We start from the raw sequence: 21,786 nt of genomic DNA, 5'->3' as shown, positions 1-21,786 counted from the left end.
TTCAGTCTCTGAGTGTGGATGGCATGCTTTCAGTTCCCTGAGTAGGTCCAGGTGTAGAGTCCATAATAGCAGTTGGTCATAACAGATAAAGGAGGTCTATTGCAGTGTCACTATCAGTCACATGTGATATAATTTGTCCTGCCTATAACTAAGCATATTTTATCAACATAACATACATATCTTAATGTGTTCCTCATTGCAGATGTCTCTGAGATCAACAACACTGGCACCAGCAATGGAGGTGAGTACAGATGATGTTTTTCTGCATGAACTATTCAGTCTGGGTGCTGAGATGCATCACTGAAATCCTGTCACTTAAGAGAAACCTCCCTGCTGTCTGCTCTACACTTCCTTTCCTCCATTTCTTGCTTTCCTGCGCCTGCTACGCACGAGTTAACATACCTGCCTACATCCATAAAATATCACAGTGCATATTAGTGTTCTGCTTATATGTTGGATGCATATTTTATTGAAAGAAGCACCAGCCAGTGTAAGAAGTCAGTGCTGTAATGCAGATTGTTATTGACGCTACTATTAGAGCATTTTCATACACATTTTAAAGTGGATCCGAGCATGGATCAACCAAGCCTGTCTAGGTGAAATGCCCAGTGTTCAAACTGATAAGACAAACCAGACATTACATTCGAGTGAACTTGGATCCGGGCATGGGTCCCTGATGTAAAAGCCTCTATAGATACTCACATCCAGTTAAATCCTGATGTCAAAAAGTTTGCTACATTCTAACAATAAAGCCTAACAAGCTCGATTCACAAGCTTTACTTTGTTTAGGTAAATTGATGCTTTTCTGCACAAACCAGGGCGAACAGATTTCTTGATTATCACTGCCTCTCCTCACATTTTCCCTCTCTATTCTTATTATTTCTCTGCTCTACTCTTATCTAGAGGAGATGAAAGATCCTGTCGAGAGCTCAGAAGAACGTGATTCCATTCTAACTGACAGCATTCAGTCCAAAGGTAAGGGCACAGGGAAAGCACCCACACTAAATTGCTCACATACAATTTCTATTTATACACAGAGTCTTAGGTTCTTATTAGTGGCCACAGCTGCTGAATTAAAATTCACTTTATTTGGAGAATCCTCAGTGCAGTGACTCTTAGTGTTAGCCAGTTTCACCCTCTGATCTTTGTCTTTTTCCCCCTCCGTCCGTCTCCATCTCCTTCTCTCTGTAGGGGCTGTATTGTAGGATATTTTGGTAAAACGTGTCAGCACGTCTTTGGAGATTGAGTGTGATGAATTGCCTGCAAACTCAACTATCAGACATTTAATAAATCAAGTGTGCAAAGCATATCATTTTAACATGCAGCCAACACAGACTGTAGGAGCAATAATCATGCCAATAAATCATATTTGATAAGGATACCACACTGCTGTTATTTCCAGGTCTCTGTTGAGATTTAGGTAATAATTTAGCATGTAATTTGAATGTACGCATTTGTGGAGAATGCTATGAATTCACATGTCTGCATTTGTCTGTGGCTCTATAGAGTTGTTGAGGCAAAGAATGGGACGTTTCCAGGTGGAAAAAAAAAATCATTAAGCAACTGTTGTGAACAGATTGTCAGGGTTGAATAAATAGGACAGGCAAGCAGCATATGAAATAATTTGGCAGAGGCAAACGGGTTGGTGTAGAAAGGAGAGAGCTTAAACAATGCCAGACAAAGCGCCAGAGAAGAAAAAGCTTGTTGTCGAACAAGCGTGTGGATCAGGGTGGGATGGTGTAAAAGGGAGCTAGCGAGGGCATCGTATGCAGTTAAAATTAGCCATAGTACAGTATCAAAACAACTGACACTGGGCCATCACAACAAACTGCCCTTGTTTACTGAAAAAAAGATGGAGCGTTGTTTTATCTTTACTAAAGATTCACATCAGAACAGAGAAAATGGATCAGTCTCAGTGTCTAAACGTCTGTTGGTCCATCTGTCCGTCGCACACAATTTCTGGAACATCACAGATCAAATTTTAGACAAAACTTTTGGTAATAATGCATGTCACTGCCCTTTATTGGCTTTTACAGATAGATGCTACAAGTTCTGTTTATTGTTAGTTAATTACTAAGAGACACTTTGACACTGGGGTCCAGTCTGTCCACCAGTGTCAGATGTCTTTCTCTGGACCTAACCATCTAGTAAAAACAATACTGGCACCCAGAAAATGTCTCCAAATGACCTTGTGACCTTGGGAAATTTTTTACCAATATCTCAATATTAATATAGAGACAATTTTTGCATTGGGCGTACCCTGTGCATATTGTGTGACATCAGTCCAGGGTTTCCGGCTGCCACAACTAAATTAAAAAAGGCCAAATTTCACAGAATGATTTAAGAAAAGAAGGGACACTCTTTTTACAACTAGGGTTGGGTACCGAAAACAATATATACAGGACCGAATCATAACGCAGATTTCAGTGCCTCATTTTGGTGCCATATTGTGTGATTAGCGAGAGAGAGCGAGCATGAAAGATAGAGTGTGTGCGTGCGTGCGTGCGTGCGTGCGTGCCAGAGACAGTGAGACTAGAGAGTGAGAGTAGAGAGTATGAAGTTAAGAAGCAGTGCAGCGTGCAAACAGTGAAAGGGGTTAGCACCTCAGTTAGTGCGCTAAGTTAGCCTCCCAGGCTCCCTTAAGGTGGACTGTTTAGGTGGACCAGCTGTTCTCATTGTAGTGACAGTCTCAGCCTCTCGCAAACACATAAAAGAGAAATGTCTGTCTGCTGAGTCTCTCCTTAGGTAGTGAGGCATTTACAGATCCCAAATCAAAATTAATTTACTGTGAGCAGTCCTATAACTATTATTTAGCCTTAAATTATTATAGTTGGGCGTGTTTTTATTTATAAGGTGAATGTGTTGGTAATGTTTTGTGTTTATCCATATTTATATATTTAAGTAGGCTATACTTTAAACTGTAAGTATACTATAACTATTTTAAATTTAAATTTGCAAAACACAAGCCATTCTTAACCATTTTTGCTTTATTCTTTAAAAGTATTAGTTCAATGGCATCATATTAAAAGTATCATTTTGGCACCAGTATTGATAAACCCTATTTAGAATTGAAAATGAAGCATACCTACTCTCTCTTCAAAGTGTCCAATTTGAGGTTTTAGCAAAAAGTTCATGTGTTTGTGAAGTCCTGAGCCTATGACTGTATAAACCAGACTTGGATTATACTGCACGAGTTGTGAGACGGTTTGTAAACAGATGTTTTGATAAACGTTTACTGCTGTTAATTGTGAACCCCGGTCAATCAATAAATCTACACGTTCCCCATTCACAGAGGCATGCAAGAAAAAAAAGGTTTTCTTTAGAAATTCGAGGTAACATGGCATGACTGATCGATTTACAAAAGTCACTGTGTGGGTGTAAAATTCCTTTGAGTCAGAAATACATCCAGCAATAAGAGTCATTTAATGACACAGTATTGTTTACTAAATGTAAGAACCAGATACTCAGCCATGCAAAATCTAAATTCAGACTATGAACTTGTTCTCCATCCAGACACTGTTGAGAAGAAAGAATGACCAGCTGAGGGATGGACAATCAACCTCATCTGACAGCCAGCAAAACTGTGCGGAAGCCAACCACACTGGTGTCAGACTGGCCCATGTCAGTATGGGCTCTGACACTGGCCCAGGACAACCAGTTACTCACAAGATGCTCACATTCCCAACTTTATTTAGCCTCCTTCCTCTTTGTTAAGAAACTACTCATCCCTAAAGTATGTATGTACTGTATGTATATGTATGTATGTGCAAAACCTTACTATAGGACTTGAACATATCAACCAGAAAAGATGAGCCATACCTCACTGTGTGTTAGAGTCGTACATCATTTTTGCCAGCAGGGTGCGATGAGATAAACCAGGTTCAAGTCTCTTTATTTGATCTCTACCCACTGTGAGAGCATGGTGAAGCTGTCAGAGGACAACAGCCGTAGCACCGACATGTTGACACTCCAGGCTGGGTGATGCTTAACATCAACCATCCTTTTGTTCATACAGCGCCACTCTCATGGTGACATTCAACAGCGGAGCACCTGACAACACCCTGCATTTGTAAGCCTCTGTGGAGTGCAACACACTGACGCCTGCCATGTCTACTCACACACTTGCAGCTCGAGCACCATTGTTTAGTCAAATCAGCCAAAACCCTTGATTCAGACCACAGTCTGTAAGGCACAACCCCGGCCTTTTATCTATGAACATCGCTGATCGTATCTGATCTCCACCACTGCTGTAACTGCAACTCGTTTTACCAAGAAACTGTTCATCAAGGCCCACGTACACTAAAAAGGATATGAGTGTCTTTTAACAAATCAAGTAATTCTTGTCCCCTATTTTTCTTTGCTGTTTCCAGTGCATGCCAGAAAATTACTTTGAACTTCATCAACATAAACATGAATTACAGTCCTCTTTGCTTTCGCTTGTCTCCTTACCAGATTGTCTCTAATTGTATTGAAGGAATCTGCCTTATTTCATATCAAACTACACAATCACAATCATAATCACAGACCTGAGGAGGTGGTCCAAGTATGACTTCTTGGTTGTGTATTGCTTGCAGATGATTTGTAATTCTAAGTACATGATAACATCATGTAATGGCTAATACCTGTTGTTAATGGTTTCCTGTTTTTTTTTTTCATAAGTTGATTTAAAAAAAAAAAAAATGGTTTTGGTTTCTTTTAAATGTCGGTATGATTCATGAATTATTTTCAGTGGTGCCATACTAAAGATCAGATTAATTACAGTTCTATGAAATGATGCCTTCATACTTTGATGTTTGCTTTGCTAAACTATAACAGAAACAACTAATAAAATTTAAAGGTGGAAGCCATGTCTCAGCTTTTAATGTACCCTGTCATGTGTCTTGTTTTTACTTCTGTCAAAACAGTAACTAGTATTATATTTATTTCTCCTCACAGCCGGTACGGTTCATTTCCCCCTCAATTCACACGAGTGAAATTGAACAACTGTAACAGAGCGATCAGTTGTGTGTCTCTAGGTCGACAGAAACAATTAGTCTGTCCTGTGATCTCTAGCATGCTGCCTCTCTGGCCCTCAGGCTCTCTCTCGTATCAAATGAGAAGGGATATAACTCTCTTACCCCAGAGCCCTCCCTCCTTCTGGGAAACTCACTAATGGCCGAATACCTCACAAGGAGTTTGTTATCAAAGACTCAGTAGCTCTCCAGAGCAGAGCCACTTTATCAATCACTTCTCTGATCTGGGAAGATAGTGTCAGCTTAGCAACTTTTCAAATCTTTGGTAAATGTTTACTGATGTTTTTAATTCCTAAAGTCACACTCTGTGAGTTAGACTGCCATAAAACCACTTTACATATTTTAACAACTAGAAACTAAAACCATTGCATAGAACTTGAAAAGTGGCAACTGTGGTGCCCCCAGTGGCAATGTTAGAAATCAACAATCTGCACTAGTTTCCACAAGATTTGTCTCATCATTTAATGAAAATTTCATCAGAATAAAGCCAAAAATAAACCACCAGACAAGCAAAACTCCATAAGGACTGGACAATACATGTTACAACCTTCTGTTAGTCTTCACAACCAGAGAGAGCACATATTAAATGTCTGTTGTAAACAGCAAGGCAACACACTTAGCAAGATAACAGACACCTTGAATGGCATCTCCTACGGGGACAGGAAAGAGTTTGCCTTGCTAATTTACACCGTAATCTATGCGGAAAATGAACAAACTGAAGAAAAACATGATAAGTTGGTGAATGGAGAGATGAAAACAACAATGGCTGTACACTCGCCAAACATCTGAAGGTGAGAGAACTTGATCAGGTGCTGCATCTCTGCAAAAACACCTGAAGTGGAGTTTAAAACAATAAAAACTCTTTTACTCACAGCACACCATACTAAATAGTTTGTTCTGTGCTTAAAGCTGTAATTGGTCATTTTTATTCAATTAAAAAAAAAATGATGAAATTGTCCCTAAATGAAAGATAATCTGTAAAGCAAACCATTTTCCCCTGCCTTCTTTATTGCCTTGTAGTTCTTACAATGGCTTTACCACATGTGAATGAAAACAACAAATCAGAACCGACAAGTCTCTAAAACAGCTGTCAATCATATCAATCACTGCTCATGATCTGCGGTCGAACTGTCAAACTAGGCGGCACTGATCAAACATGAATCACAATTATGTTACCACATTGCCTATTTCTCATCTTAATTGAAACATATTTTAGTGCACTGTTTAGCTGTAAAATGAGAAAAACTGTGACGCGGCAGGCAGGACTTGGCACTTTGGTCAAACACTGACAATATGGCGATCAGATCACAAATTTCCTTTAACAGCAAAATAGTACATTAAAATATTTTTGATAATTTTTTAGATTTTTGACCACACGGAAACAGTTACTGACATGATTGACAGATTGGAGGCTCCTCGGCTCTGACTGTTTTTTGGTGTGCAGCGGAAGATTCTAGCAAATGCCTTTAATGGCAGTAAGAGGGGAGGAGGGATTTTTTTTTTTTTCATAGGCTATTTGTCTAATGTACTTATTTCAGATTATAGCGACAGTTTCAGCAAATAAAAGTTACCAACTATAGCTTTAATCTTTTTGGCCTGTTTTGTTGATATAATTATTTCTCCCACTTGAGTATATGATGTCAATGGTCCCAAATCCAAAATATCAAACACTTAAAAAGACTGTACTGAGAAGATGGGCAGCAACTGAATCAGAAGACAAATGAATTAGTCTCCTTCAACAACCCTAACTGTATACTTTTGTCTCCATGCTGTCAACACCAAACGACCCAGATTGGAACAGACTTGGTCTTTACTCCCAAATCAGATTCATTATGGGTTAACACTAAAAATGCATTTACACATGCACAATGAACCATCAGAAATTAAAAGGCTACTCCACCAATTCAGCATTGCACTCCTTTAAAATTGTCACACTAACAACGAACAGCTAAAACAAGGACAAAAATCAATGAGCACAACCAGCTTATCACCTTTTTTAAAATTACCCATTATGCAACTCAAGTACTGACAGCTAAGTGTGTTAAACTGGTATTGGCCAATGCAGCCTCAGGACGACAAGCAGACTACAGACGTCTGGTAACGCCACATTTCCAGATGACTTTTGTTCATTTTCAAACTTGTCATCTTCAGCACCAACCAAAGCTGTCAAAGTGACATTACTTTAGGCTGTTTTTCTGGGTGTTTTTGAGGGAGGCGGGCACATTTGCCTTTAATTGATGGCTTACAGTTAAGAGATGGACATGGTGAGAGGGAGGGAGAGCGGGGTACGACTCGCAAGAAAGAACCCCAACTGGAATCAAGTTGGGAAAGTTTTGATTTCATGGTGTTTGTTTTAACCGCAAGGCTACAAGGACACCCCGAGACTTCTAATTCATAACACTGTAAATTCACATCAACACAGACAAGACAAAGAAAAGGCATGCACAGCATGTTCCTGTTCATCCCAGCATTGCAAAAATACCAACACGTATCCTGGGTTTTTTTTCTCCAGAGAAGCACATGCTGTTTTAAACATCATCCTGCCAGGAGAGGTCTTTGTTATTAAGTTAAAGATAACAATAGTCAGCCTTTGTTATCATTTTTGGATATCATAATGGCAAAAAAAAAAGCATCAACAACAGGTTTCACATCTGTTGGTGTGAAAAGCCAATGATAAACAACTTTCGAATCGCTTTAACAGCTACCATGTTTACGTTCCATTAACTTGTCGCATGCCAAGCGGATGTCAGGAGTGATTGTCCCTGGAACGGAGACGGTTTAAATTTTAATGACTTCATTTAAATGTTGCATGTCAGAGCGGAGGGTTCCCTGAACTTGAGCAGTAGGCAGTGTCAAGGGAGACAGCTTAATCGCACAGGCTTGCTGCCACGCACTAGCTCCCTGGCATACAAAACACTTCAGCTCTAAAATAACAAACCGCCTTTTCCACAAAAACAGCTAAAAAACAACAATGGTTTACAGCTAACTATGTTGGATTTTCTGGCTTACATCGGAGTTGTGAGGCTAAAATTGTTGACTTACACTGCAAAAACATCACACAGGCACTACATCTGTATCTTTACATTTAAATAAAGCACAGAGTATTTAAGCATGTGCCAGAAATGTTGATAGACCTGTGTCGTTGCCATGTTTTTGTCAGTTTCCATCTTATCAAGCAGCTGTGGGCTCATAAGATGTGATGTGCCCCGTTTATTCAATTTTCTGGATGAAAGCTCTGTGGACCTCTTCTTATATAAACATGCATTACCATGTTCTTCTTTCAACGTCCCCTCTACTCTGCTTCCTCCTAACTCCTCCCACTGTCTTCGACCCTCCTGCCACACTACGACGACCCGTTACCACGCTGGCTGTTAACACAGCAATAACAAATTGGAGAAAAATAATTCCAGCGCTAAAGCTTTAAATCCCAACACTAGATAAGCTGTTTTTATCTGAAGTACAGTGTTTGTCCTTCATGAAAATTCATCGCCCCCACAAGAGGCAAAGGCAACACTATAGGTGAACTAAGCTGAGATAAACACTCTAATTGGGATGAAAATTGACGCCATTCATTATAGATGCCTGTCTTCAAAGGCTGCGAGAGCCACTGAAATGTTGAAAGGAAATTGACTTGCAGCATTACTAGTTTGCTTTGAACAAGTGAGAATACGTCGATTAAGCTCCAGCAGCACAAGACAGTTATGGAGATTACTTTTGTTGTCAGACTAAAAAAAGCACACTCATCTCATGCTGATAGCCCCTCATGACAAGAGAGCAGAAGAGAAAGAGGATTAATAAACTTATTCTATCTCTCACTCCGTTGTTGCTCATATTATCAACTTGATAATTTGCTTTTTCAGGTGATATAAGAAATTCTCACCTTACTGCAGCTACAGCACAGATAGGACCAGTGTCTCTAATATTCTGTATAAAGTTATCCATTGCAAGTCAAAGTCTGCTTTCTAATCACTAAGCAGTAAATTAGTGTTGCGGAGAGCAGTCCTCTTTTTTTTCCACCGTCATCTTGCTCAGAATAACAACTTAGTAATAATTCACATGAGCGACATCCACCCTGGAATTCATTTCACTGCTGTTTTCCAAACAAAACACAGCTTGGTTCAGTGTAAAATAAGAAATTTCAGTGGGTTATGAAGCTAATGTGTGCTGTGAATTTATTTTGCTGCTTTATGGGTTGAACTGCTTACCACAAAGACTGATGACGAGCAGCTGAGACCAACATAGGGTCTTGTGTTAAAGACCCATCAACACTATCTGTTGATAAACCTCAGTTAAATTGGCATCATTAGCTCCGAATTGTGCTCATTATCCAATAGGTCAAAGCTTTTATGTTAGTGAGCAAGGTTCCATTTGGATGACATCTAAATAAATGCACAAGCTCGTGCTCTTTTGGGGGAAAGATAAACTGAAACAACAGATTTAATGATAACATCTCTACAGAACGCTAATAAACTGAGTGCACGAAGACTCAACGTGTTGTGCTGGTTGTTAACAAATTCACTTCAGAAGTCATTAAAAACTTTCCATGTTGTTTTTCCAACAGAAGAAAAAAAAAAAAACACAACACCGAGAAAGCCTAATGAAAGAAAATGAAAAACGACGGCTTCAAAATGCTCAGTAATTAAATCGGACATTAATAAATGCATTAGCCTTATTTGGCTGTATCTTTGTGAGCAGTTTGGTTATGCTGATGTTCTCTGACTCATTAAAGCTAAATGTCACCTGGATCTCACTTTCCGGGGATTCAGGGAATAAACTAGCAATGCATTTAAAAGATCAAGAATTTACAAGTCAAGCTGAGGGGAGTGCAAGGTTTCTCCTGGAGCCCTGCTGCAAATGCACTTAAGCAAACAGAATCAAGCAGTAGGGAAGTTGGAGTCAAATGTAAAAATGTTTTTAGTTTTTATAAAATCAGTAGGAGACTATTTTTAAAAAATAAATGACAGGTGGATTTTATATATCCAAATGGTCAAGATCAGATATGTTCTGACACCATTCTCTCCTGACCAGCTGATACCAAGCACTGATCCAATACCATTGTGGTAAAAATGAATAAAGCTGAAATACAAAAATAACAGCGGTATACTGATAAACCTGTATGGATGTAAAATGATTGCTATGATTGTATGGCATTGCAGGTTAAACCCTGAACTGGTGGGACTTTCCAGTGTAAAATGTTGCCAAATTGCTACATTTTTGCTAATCACTAACATCACACTTTTTACTGGAAATCAATTGTTCTTTGCCACTTGAAAACAGAAGTTACCAGTGGCCGCACAACTCTTCATGTAGGCTACTGCTTTAGAGCAGCGAAGAAGAATTGATTTCTTTATCTGTGAGTGAAACTAATTTAAAGTTCATCAATAAAGCGTGGTATAGGATCAGTGCGTAGACACGAATACTCTCCAATACCTTGCATTTTCTGCAGTATCAGAGGCATTTCAAATACTGGTATCAGTATCAAAACAACTTAAATAAAGATACAAAATGGAATATGTATTTTTAAAACCAAAATTATAACTTGCCAGAGGGCAACAGCACAAACACAAAAACCTTAATCTTAACAAGACTGCATTAGCTGTCAAATGATCAATTGTGTGTTACAAACCAACAGTTTAAGCCTGCGCAGTTTACTTTGCCTCTGAGAGTCAGCAGGTGTTCTTTCTCACAATGATGATTTATTGCTGAAAAACATGCCAACAGTTTCTAAGTTACCACATGAGAAAAGGTTAACAAGTTTATTAATTACTCATCAAAGAGAAGAACTTGAATGTGTCCGTCTGCAGCTTTGTGATGAAGCCTCTCTACCTTTTGTCACCTCATGCTGAAAATATATTCATTTTTACAGCTTCAGACATGACACCATGTGCTCGCCAATCACACCACATGGCACAAGCTAAGGGCAGCAGCAACACCACTCGTCATCCACTCTGTCATCTACAGAGACGCTGACACCAGACGACCTGACTCAGTGTTAGCACGACTTCTTATTTGGCTACGACTCTTATTCTATCTCATTTGTGTTTGTGTGTCAGGACCTGTTGTGAGAAAAATCTACTGACAAAAGCAAATTTCAAACGTTTTTTCTGTTTGTCTTGACATCTAAATCTGAGTTTGACCTTCCTTCCTGTGGAATAAATATGTGATAAATATATCTGTGATAGGTCTCAGATTCTCAGTCAGTCAACAATAAGGCCCATGACCCAAATCAAACTGACTAGCAACGTTGTTTAGTCTACTATCTCAACAGTGCATTTTTGGCTGTCTGTGCATATATGTGATGCCAGAAAACTAAAGCAAAGAGAAATACTGTGTGAACAGACATTTGCACATGTGAGTCTGATGATCTGAGTCTGAGTTTATCTGCTCACCTATGAGTTGCAGCCATAGACTGTATCGTAAAGATGGACAACCTGACAGCTTCCAAAAAGTGAAGCCAAAACATCTTGATGGCCCCCTGGTGGGTGGCTGCAGTATACATCATAAACCCCGCCCCCCTCCAGGTCCGCAGATACCAAACGCAACTTAACTAGTAAAGCACACATCAAATAAAATGACAGAAATTTTCTTTGGGAAAAATTCAGGTAGCTGAACAAGTTTAATTTTTCTGATAAGACTGTTTCTAGTTATTTGATGCTTTCAAATAGGGGGTTGGGAGTCACGATTAAGAGCGATGTGTTTACAATCAATGGCGCTGCTCTTGATTGGTCGGATGGAAAGACGTCGACACTGCACAGGCTCTGTCTCCAAAAGACTTCGCCAGCACAAGCTGGCAAAGACCTTTTCTGGGATATTTTGACCTTATTTTTGCATCCATGCTTGTAATATCCAGTCATTAGCTGCAACACATATGTGTTTTGGTGCACTTTATTTCTTTTCTTTTTTTTCCTCCATTTGGCAATACCAAAAGCATGCATCATGGGAATATAATACCATTAGGTTGGCAACACTAAATTCCACTTAGTATTTCTAAACTGTCATGAGGGGGAAAAAAAGGTTTTAATGGATCATATTTTTGCCAAAACTCCACAATTTGCCAGGCACCTTCTGGGAATGGTGCCTATTTTCTTTGGAGTATTTTTATTTAAAAGTGAAGAATCATCAGCATAGCTTATATACTGCATTAATTTGTTGTAGCGATTTATCCTGCGATGCACAATTCTCAGCAGAATAGCTGCATTGAATAAGTTTGTCCAAAATAATGAAAGGAGCATCACCAATTCAAATGCATGTGTGTTTACTGAGTTTATATTGTGCGTTTTGCTGCAGACTGGCAAACTCACAGCACTGTGCAACAAAATGACTCACTGTCTTAAGAGCTGGGCTATTCAAATTAATCCTGGCAGCAGCTTCTGCCTGTGTGATTAACCTCACCACTCTTGGCAACTTCATGGCCACTGTCACTAATTACTGTGGCCAAAAAAGTTGCCACAAACTTGCAAATATGAAAAATGTGCTGAAATTCAACACATATTCCTGCAAATATAAAATCTACTGGTAGGTTTTCTGCTGTCATTGTTGTTGTTGTTGTTGATTGTTGACAATGCTGAGAAGAATTACATTCACTTGATTATTTTCCAAAACAAATTTGAGATCACATCTTCACCAGAAAACAGATAAGCTTGATTGCTTTCTGCATTTCGGCATCTTGTCTGTCAGCGCTGACAGAGCCTTCGGGGTCCTCCAGTGCTTCTGAGAAGTGTTGCCGTGGCAACAGGATGTAGTAAATGAGGCCTTGTGCGCATTCATTATCAGCTGAATGGAATTCAGCCATTGAGCAGAAAAAAAGTGAATGGGGCATCCCAACCACTGTGTCCAATTTAGCTCGGCCCATTTGCTCAATAAGTGTATGAGAGGTGAAGTTATGATGACTTGATTTAATAATGACATATTTACAGTGTAAGATAGAAAGCAGGCACAGCTGTGATGATGGACTACAAAACATTTTACAGGTGAGCAACAATGAAGCCATGATGTTTCAACTGATCTTGGTTATGGTAGCTGCTACTAGGTGGTCTTGTTACCATCCTATTATCTATGCTGATTTGCCTGCTGAGAAAGCAAGAATATGGATATCAGATCATTAGGTGTCTGAGGTGACATGCACCTTTCACAGGCCTCTGCCTGCAAACCACCTTTTTCTTTTACATGTGTGCCGGTAGTTTCATCTCCCACCAAGGAAAGCCTTGAGTTAACAATGAGGAACGGCAATCAAGAGCGGTAAGCATTTGTTGGAGTGTACATGGTGTGACCCTAAGGTGCATACTGTATGTGTGTTTATTAATTCACAGATAAGGGTGGAGAGCGCTGCTCCTTCCCACCAGGATTCATTATTTTCTGTTCCGAACTCCTGCTGGTTATGTTAATGTATCATGAATTTCCATAACAAAATAGGCATCAAGGTAGGCAGGAAAATCACTTCAACACAGCATGCAATTTAAATGTGCCATTTCACAACCAATCATTCAGCGCTGAAGTGTGAATGGTTAAGTATAGACACGCTAGTCATCCCTGCAAGCTACTGCAGGGCAGGTGGAGGGTACAGGGCAACATGTAAGGATACTTTAAATGTCCCTGTCGTTGTTTTGACTGTCATCTGTCCCTCTGCTTTCTCCTCTTTATACCCTTCAATTTCATTAAAAGGTGAATAACTCAAAATATTCCACATGACTCATTAAAACAGCATTTTTTATTTACTGTGAAAACAGTTGAGAATTTATTTTCGTGATACCTGTAGGAGCTCCATTAATAAATATAATTCATTTAGCATTATTGTCAAATTGCCTGAGCCAGGCGGAGAGGTGCTAACAATTCAAACAAGCTGATAGAGATTATTAAAATGATACCCAACACCAATTTTTAGGCTTTCCTGTCACACGACGCCACAGCCTCTCTGCAAGATGCAGCTCACAAAACACCTCATACTGCATATACGGGGAGAATTTCTCATTCACTGTTAATTGGCTCATTTATTCCTGCGTGCAGTCGGGGGAAGAAAAGCAGAGATTAAGCAAACTTGGCTAACAAAGTTTTGGAGCATGTCTGAGGCAAGCTGTCTGGATTGGAACAGACACCGACATTAATGGAGAGAGGCTAGAGCGTCTGTAGACAGTCAATGCCACCCGTCCCTCTAGTCTCCAGGCTAAACGCCTCTTGTCACAGCTGACAACTTCTGCAATTGATTAAGTCAGTCTTGCTGACAGGAAGACACAAGGTCACAATTATGATGAATGCTTTGTTGATTCTTTTGATATTACAGACTTAGGAAAAAAAAAAAGACTATTTTCTTTTGTTGAGCTCATAATAATTAGACTGGTCAGTCAGGAAGAGACAATACTGTTGTTCACAGCAAATTCAAAAATTCATTTCTGCGAGATTCACTTGGATGAGTCTCAAACACGACACTGCAACAACTTCTCCCACTGGCTGTAGCGAAAGGAATGAAAATTCAATTTCTGAGGCTGAATCAGTTTATTCATCGCACCATTCCACTGTGCATCTATCAGTTCACCAATCTATTAATGTAGCCTGTCAGATCTGAGCTTAGGTCCTCCTCACCTTCAGCGTTTGCGCGCCTCAATATCTCCCATCTCTCCAGCTCTTCACGGCTCAATACTCTCTGCTCTAATATATATGACCGATCCTTTCAGAAGCCAATTCAGAAGCTAACCACCACATTCCGGACTTCTATCGGGCTCTGATAACGTGAGGTTTGACCATCTGTCAGAGCTGTGACTGTTGGCTATAAACTTCACGCTCTGTCTTTTTATTCATCTGTTTCTCAGAGGAGAGATGCAGCCAGCGCCTCAGAGCCACAGGCGGAATCAGAGAGGAGAGAGAAATCAATTACTGCCTTTGCCTCTGCCTAAAACAAGCCGTGTCGGAGACCATCTACAAAAGGAGGACAAAAGGGGCTGGTAGCCCCTCAAACTCACAAACCTCAGGAGACGGGGCGGAGAGCATCCTGTCATGAGCTCTGACACACAGCCATCACTGCCACCAGTGCAAAATAGGCCCCTGTCACACCTCAAAATGGGATCCAGCCACTTCATGTGCAATCAGGCCTAAATCAGTGATTGATGACCCCAAAGAAGAATATGAGTGAAGACAGCAGAGAAGCAGCTAAGGCAGAAAAGTGAAACAATTTTGAGTAGTAACCTTTCCAAAGCCTATGTAATTTAGAAACCCTTATAGTACAATAGTGAATCAAAACTTTGTGTTTGAAGCATGCAGGTTAAAAAAATAAAGCATTATAGGAGGTATTATTTACAGTCCATCTCAGGAAAATATGGCTTTGGGTTCTTAAAACACAACAAATGTACACATATTCATTATTAAAAAATAGGACTGTACCCAACCCAGAATTATGTCAATCAAAAGATATTTGGCTGGTGAATATGAATATTTGACGATTCTTTTCTTCTTTATATAATGTTTTTAAAGTTTGAGCAGGGCTCAGTGGGACATTCTGTGTGACAGCGGCATTCACACATAGCAAACAAGCAACCAACAGATACAAATAACAGTTTTTGCCGGCACTAGATATCAAACAAAAGCCAGAGTATGTTTCATATTAAGGTGATGTGAGATGTAAATAAGGGATGCACAATATTGGCATTTTGCTGATATCTGATATGCCGATATATAGAAACTCATTTGGCTGACAACTGATACCGGCATTGACATATCAACTTTTTCCCCATCTAATTTTAGTAAGAATCAAGTCTTTTCTGCATTGAAATTACATTGTATTACACCTACTTTTATTGTGATAGCCCACCAGCAGATGAAGACATAAAATAAAATAAAATGCTTTTCAGTGACACGCGTTATTCATTTACTGTGCAAAATAAGAAATATTTTAATGTATGGCTGATTTTTGTGCATGTTCACTTTGGCAAAAAAAAATATAATATCAGTTTGTACATATATATATATATATATATATATATATATATATATATATATATATATATATCAGCATGAAATCAGCATGTTGGCCGATTGTAGTATTTCATTTTAAAGGCAATATTGGCTGATACCGATGACATGCCGATATTATCATGCGTCCCTACTGTACATTCGCCACTTCTTAGCAGAAGAGAGAGGATAAAGTTAACTCATACAGTGCAAATCCTCTCCTCTTGCATGCTGCAGCATCGTATGTGCAGCATGGATGTATTAAGAGATGTGCAGCCATCAGTACCAAAGAAAATCATGAAAGTTAAGAGCACTCACTCCACAGCAAAATCTGGGAACCAAAACGTCTTCAGAAAGTGCACTGACTAGCAAATACTATAAAAAAAAAAAAACTTCTATAGGACTTGAAGCAATCTCAGTCGACTGGGGGGGTCTCTGAATGATGATTCGAATCTCCGACTATAAAGGGGCAGCCCTATTAAAAACGAAAACAAAACTAAAAATAAAAATATACATTACATAAGATAAAAGAATGCAATAAGGCAAGTAGCAGTAGCAATCTGCCAATGTTAAATAAATAATAAAAGAGGTCACATCTTATCAAATAACAGTATTCCCTCATGTAATCCTTCAGTGGTCAATGCCTGTATGCCATAGGAAATAAAGGACTTCTTACAAATGTTCCCACTGGTCCTTGGGACCTTACCAGTAACATGCTGGCACAAGAGAAATTAATATGGTTGTGTGTGTAGTACGTGTGACCCCTCTTTCTGAAATGATCAATCGCATGTTCAATAATTTAAACTACAATACATTTACCTTGAGAAAGATTATCTGTCAGAACCGCAGCCTATTTCTCTTTCCCATGGCCAATAATTCTGATATGTCTGAATGCAAATGACATCCTGTTGAACTCCAAGAGCAAGGTTTGACATTTATCTGTTAAGTAATGGCTTTTTTATATGATAGGAAATTCTCATGAGTCACTCTCAATTTTGCATTACATAAAATCTTGTGTTTATGCTATGTCTTTCTCTATAAGTCCCTGAACTGCAGGTGAGGCAACTGAAAATTAACTAAAAGCAATTAAAGAGTCTTCAAAACACTAATCTTTCTTGCTGAAAAGAATCTCTCAAACTCAAGAAATGACTCTGGGCTGTCAGTATTTACTGAAAGACTTTCCATATCATATTCCCATGGATGAAATGAAAGTGATGAATAATATGAAGCCAGAATGCGAAACTATTTCAATAATACAAGAAATCCATATTGAAAAAGTGAATACCCTTATTCCACAGTTAATAGCGAGCCCTGATTGCTCCCGACATTGTGAATGATAACCAATTCCTCCAGCCACCTTGTCTATAAAGCCAGAATGTGCTTTGAGGGGCTGAGAGTTAAGCAGAGCCATCATCGCTATAGTCCAGCCACTGAGATATGAACTGAGTAACACACTGCTTTATTTTCTCCGGCCATTTGGTCCAAACCAGCTGGTGAGGCCAGAGACAAAACACAGCATCTGACAGGGGGCGGCTGTGGACCCTTCGTCATGGCGTGCATGTGTGCGGCTGTTCATGTGTCGATGTAATAGCGTGGATGTGCGTGCGTGGTGTCTGCAGAGAGAAGATGTGTCACAAATCGCTGCTTCCATCCACACGCCAGGGACAGTGTGCCCATCAGCTTGGCATGATTATGGCCGTGAGAGAGGCTCTGATTGTGGGATGGTGGAGCGTGAAACCACTGGAGAGGAACAGAGAGGGAGGTGGCTAGGCCAGAGAGGAGGGATGGAAGAATGGATGAGAAGCCCAGCTGGCGGCTGCTTCTAATTGGGCTGAGCAGGTTTCCATGGCTGACCAGACCCATATGCAGTGCGGATCTAAAGAGAGAGAGGGCCACAAGCAAAGTAGCAGGGCAGGCCAGCCTGTAGGGGTGGGGGTGGGGGGGGTGTAAGGCGGGCAGGCGGGCGAGAGGCTGGTCACACTCCAGCAGTCACAGCCTCTTTGTGACAGGGGGCAGAGAGAGCCAGCTGTCATCCCCTGACAGGAACACACACACTCCTCCATGTGTACTGATAACACAGACTCAGCGAACACACAAAAACAGAGGCATAATAAAAAAGCCACTTATGAAACAACTACTTTAATCAAAGCATCCGGCACTCGCTGAGGGAGGGGATGAATCGGTCAAAAGAAGAAAAAAAAAAAAAGCATGACAGACAGAAAGAGACCTGATGAGAAGAACCAGGGGGTACGGCTGTATTGAATTATTCCCGCCGGATATTTACTGCATGCCATTGGAAACAATTAGAAGTCATTAAAATGGAGGTGAACTGACAAGGGGAGTGTGGATTCCCTCACCGCCACCCCAGCTACCCCCCACCATGCCTGTTAGATGGGGGTGTTAGTGCGTGTCGTGCTCAGGGGGCGAATCGATTCACTTCACACTCTCGGCAGCATTAATTAATGATCTGTTCTCTGTATTGTACAGTGACTGGCTCTCACGCTATACTTTCTTTCCCAACTTCACTCCATCCTTACTCCTCTCTCGCTCAACTCGCCCAGCTCTCCTGGGGCCTCTCCTCTCCCTGTGCGTTTGTTTTTTCATTTTACTAAGACATAACACAACAACACGAATGCACTTAAACATAAACGCTGACACCAACAATAAATGTACCAATAAGGATTATAATATTGAAACAGAATATATGTTTGCATGGAACATAAATTCTTGGAACGTCATTCATAGGCCTTTGTTTTTATTTATTCATTCTCTTTACAACCGAGCAGATGTCTGGAGGGCAGACCACAATCCCGTTTATGAGAAAAGAGAGCGGGAGAAGAGGAAAGGTAGGAAGTCAAACCTGATGCAAAAGCCACGGCTCACTGCTGCCCCCTACTGTAAGAACGACAGTACTCAACAAACGATGCACTACACAGATTTATCCTCGAAAAAGCTTCAATACCGTCAGTAGGACTAAAAGTGTTTTCTTCATATTTTAACGTTTCCTAAGGTTTCAATTGTGATTTCCCTCTGTGCATAAATCTATCAACACTTTTTGTGTGTGTGTGCAGAAAATATAACGCATATGGTCTGAATGTCTAACAGTGGTCTTCGGACTTGTGTACTTGATGATGTCATGTTTATTCTGTTAGTTTGACATTTTCAGTGGGATTTCTAAAATGTCAGTAAACTCCCTGAACAATTTAAAACCATTGCTCAAGAGGCTGGATTAAGTAAAACACTTGTATTACTTCATATCCAATGCCCACTCCCACCAACATGTCTGTGTGTGCAGGGAGTTGGAGCGATTGGAGTGACTGCAGGAGTCTCCAGGGGGCTGAGGGAGACAGTAAACTAAGCCATGAGAAAAATCAGATCACCTTGAATTTGCATAAACAGCCTTCAAATGGCTGCGCGGAGGGTATAAGTGTTAGCCATCCAAGCCTGAATAACTCCCAGCCGCGGATTAGTATTGGGTTCACCCAGGTCATTTAACACTTAAGACAGTCTCCAGGGAGCCTATTCATGTTGGACAAATTGTTTTGCCTTTACGGCAGCTCTGCGCTGCACAGGGGTGTTAGTGGAGTTCTGAGGAGTAATTTGCCGCCTGTAGTGAGGGACACTTTGCACCCTGTTCCTTCCCTTCAGAAAGCGGGGCCATATCGAAAATACTAAATGGCAACAGGAGCAACACCAGCACCAATTACATGGAAATAGTCTCTGTCTGGGTTAAGGTCCCGAGGATGGGCTAAAGACACGGGGAATAATGAGCGAATACTTCGTGCTTCCTTCTTTTTGCTTTAAGCAGAACAGAGATGAAATATGGAACGAAAGGAACTTTATGAACCAGCGTGGAAACACAAAAACTTTGCAACGGTGGACATAGATTGTCAAGTTATGAAGGGAAGCAGAAGGTCATCAAGAAACTCAGAGTGTGTCCGTGTGTGTGTGTGTGTGTGTGTGTGTGTGTGTGTGTGTGTGTGTAAGCTAGAGAAAATTACTTTTGCTGGCTAGGAGTCAGTTGTCTGTCGTTGTGACACTGAGGAAAAGAGCATGCTCACAGCATTGTGCCAAGTGGAATCACTGCTTGTAAACATCCTTCCTGTTCTATATATGATGCAGCTATTTACACACATGAAGGACAAGCTCGACAATCAAACGTGTGTTATTCCACTTCTCTGCTTTTCATCGTCTCCCATAAGACTAAAAAGTACTTTTTGGTCTCACTTGCATCAGGTGAGCCAGCAGTACTTCTGGTCCAAAGCAGTGATTATTATCCCTGCAGAAAAGCTATTGGAACAAAATGCATCCCCAACTGAATACAGTATGACTGTAAAATAGATTTGTTGCTAACTAATTATGCATTTCCCATGCAATTTATAACACAGCAATGCCTCCAGTAACACTTAACTTCTGGAACTTGATTAATAGCACCATGCTGGATGCTGGAAGCCTAGAAATAGGAGGTTTTGGAAGAAGGAGCTCAACATCGGCAACATCAGCAGTCTGGACCCGCTCCTTCTGTCACAACTCTCACCCGCTTCCCATAAAAGTAAAATGCAGCAGGTTTGGAAAACAGCCGTGCCCCATTTGTCAGAGGGCTTGTCGTAAATGTAGTGTTTGTCAAGCCCCAGAGGAGAAAGCTTTGGTGATAGCACTCATCACCACCGAGGCACTTCATCTGCTAGTGCCAGCCAAATGTAGTGCTACATAGGATTGTTTCGGAGAGAGCTAATTTGTTGCACTGTGGGGGGATAAGCTTCAATGAGTTTGATTTTTTTTTTTTTTCAGTCCTACTGCACAAATGATCATGCTATATCAGCAATGCTTTGATGGGGTTGTTGATCAATAGCAATTAGGAATGATTACTTTGGGTTCTGGTATTTCAGGCGTTCATAAGTTGCTTTGTAATTCTGTTTTGTTTTCTGCTTTGGTACAAAAGTTCCAGCTAATTCACCTGCTCAGCGATGGAGGACGGTGCCACAGTAGAAGCAAACAATCAGCATCACAAGCTAAATGACAAATTACTATTATTACAGTGAATTGCATTTGTGATATATTACCTCTATTTCTTTTGGATCTCTAATTAAGTGGCCTACTCATCTCTGTTGTGAATATATGGCTTTATTATTTGTTTCAGTTACTGGCCTCAGTAAGCCATGGCAGAGATTTATCAGTGTTGTTGCAATTTGTTGGTTAGAGGTTGATTACTTGATGACCCTTAATGATAAATGATGCTTCTTTTCTTGTATATTTATTGGAACATGCAGATCAGGTAAATGCCTAAGCACACAATGTCTGGTTTAAATCACATTATTAAACAATATCTATACAACAACACTGCGGTGCTCACTCATTGATGTTCCCTCTCCATCATACACAAACTAGGTCATTTACGTTCTATTTATATATATATATATATATATATATATATATATATATATATATATATATATATATATATATATGAAATTGATGGCCTCTAATCCTCATCAATTATTGTCATCATGCATAAAACATTCAACTATATGGTACAACAGAGAGTTGAGAAATATTTTATTTTGCGTCAAATACTGCGCTCATCACTGTCACCAGCCGTCCAATCACAGTGAAGAAGAAACGCTAAAAACACAGCTAAGGCTGACCATCAAAGAAGACTAACACAAATGCTGAACAACACCAACAAGTGTTTATCAGCTGGAGAAGAAATGCTTTTGTGGACTCACTGCCTAACTAATGCAACATCAGCGACTGTCCGGCCAATGAGAACTTGTTCGGACAAGAGCATAACAAACCAAACAATTGACCGACCAACCAAACCAAAAGTTTACAGCCC

The 21,786-nt window shown here is 40.1% G+C and overlaps 1 protein-coding gene across 3 annotated transcripts in view; it reads left to right on the top strand.

The window, feature by feature from the left end:
- macrod2 (mono-ADP ribosylhydrolase 2) overlaps positions 1 to 4,843 on the top strand; it is a 511,048-nt gene extending 506,205 nt beyond the window's left edge. For all 3 annotated transcript variants that reach the window (XM_088086648.1, XM_042501834.2, XM_042501833.2), the window contains 3 exons: positions 203 to 241; positions 904 to 975; positions 3,514 to 4,843. In XM_088086648.1, coding sequence (XP_087942774.1) covers positions 203 to 241; positions 904 to 975; positions 3,514 to 3,536 — 134 coding nt within the window. In that variant the 3' untranslated portion in view covers positions 3,537 to 4,843. The remainder of the gene's footprint in view (positions 1 to 202; positions 242 to 903; positions 976 to 3,513) is intronic.
- Positions 4,844 to 21,786: the final 16,943 nt, after the last annotated feature.

This window comes from Plectropomus leopardus, chromosome 13 (genome assembly GCF_026936395.1).
Source record: "Plectropomus leopardus strain MGB_pleo_1.0 chromosome 13, ASM2693639v1, whole genome shotgun sequence".
NCBI lineage: Eukaryota > Metazoa > Chordata > Actinopteri > Perciformes > Serranidae > Plectropomus > Plectropomus leopardus.
Note: the sequence above shows the minus strand (reverse complement) of the source record. Positions and strands in the feature narration are given on the sequence as shown.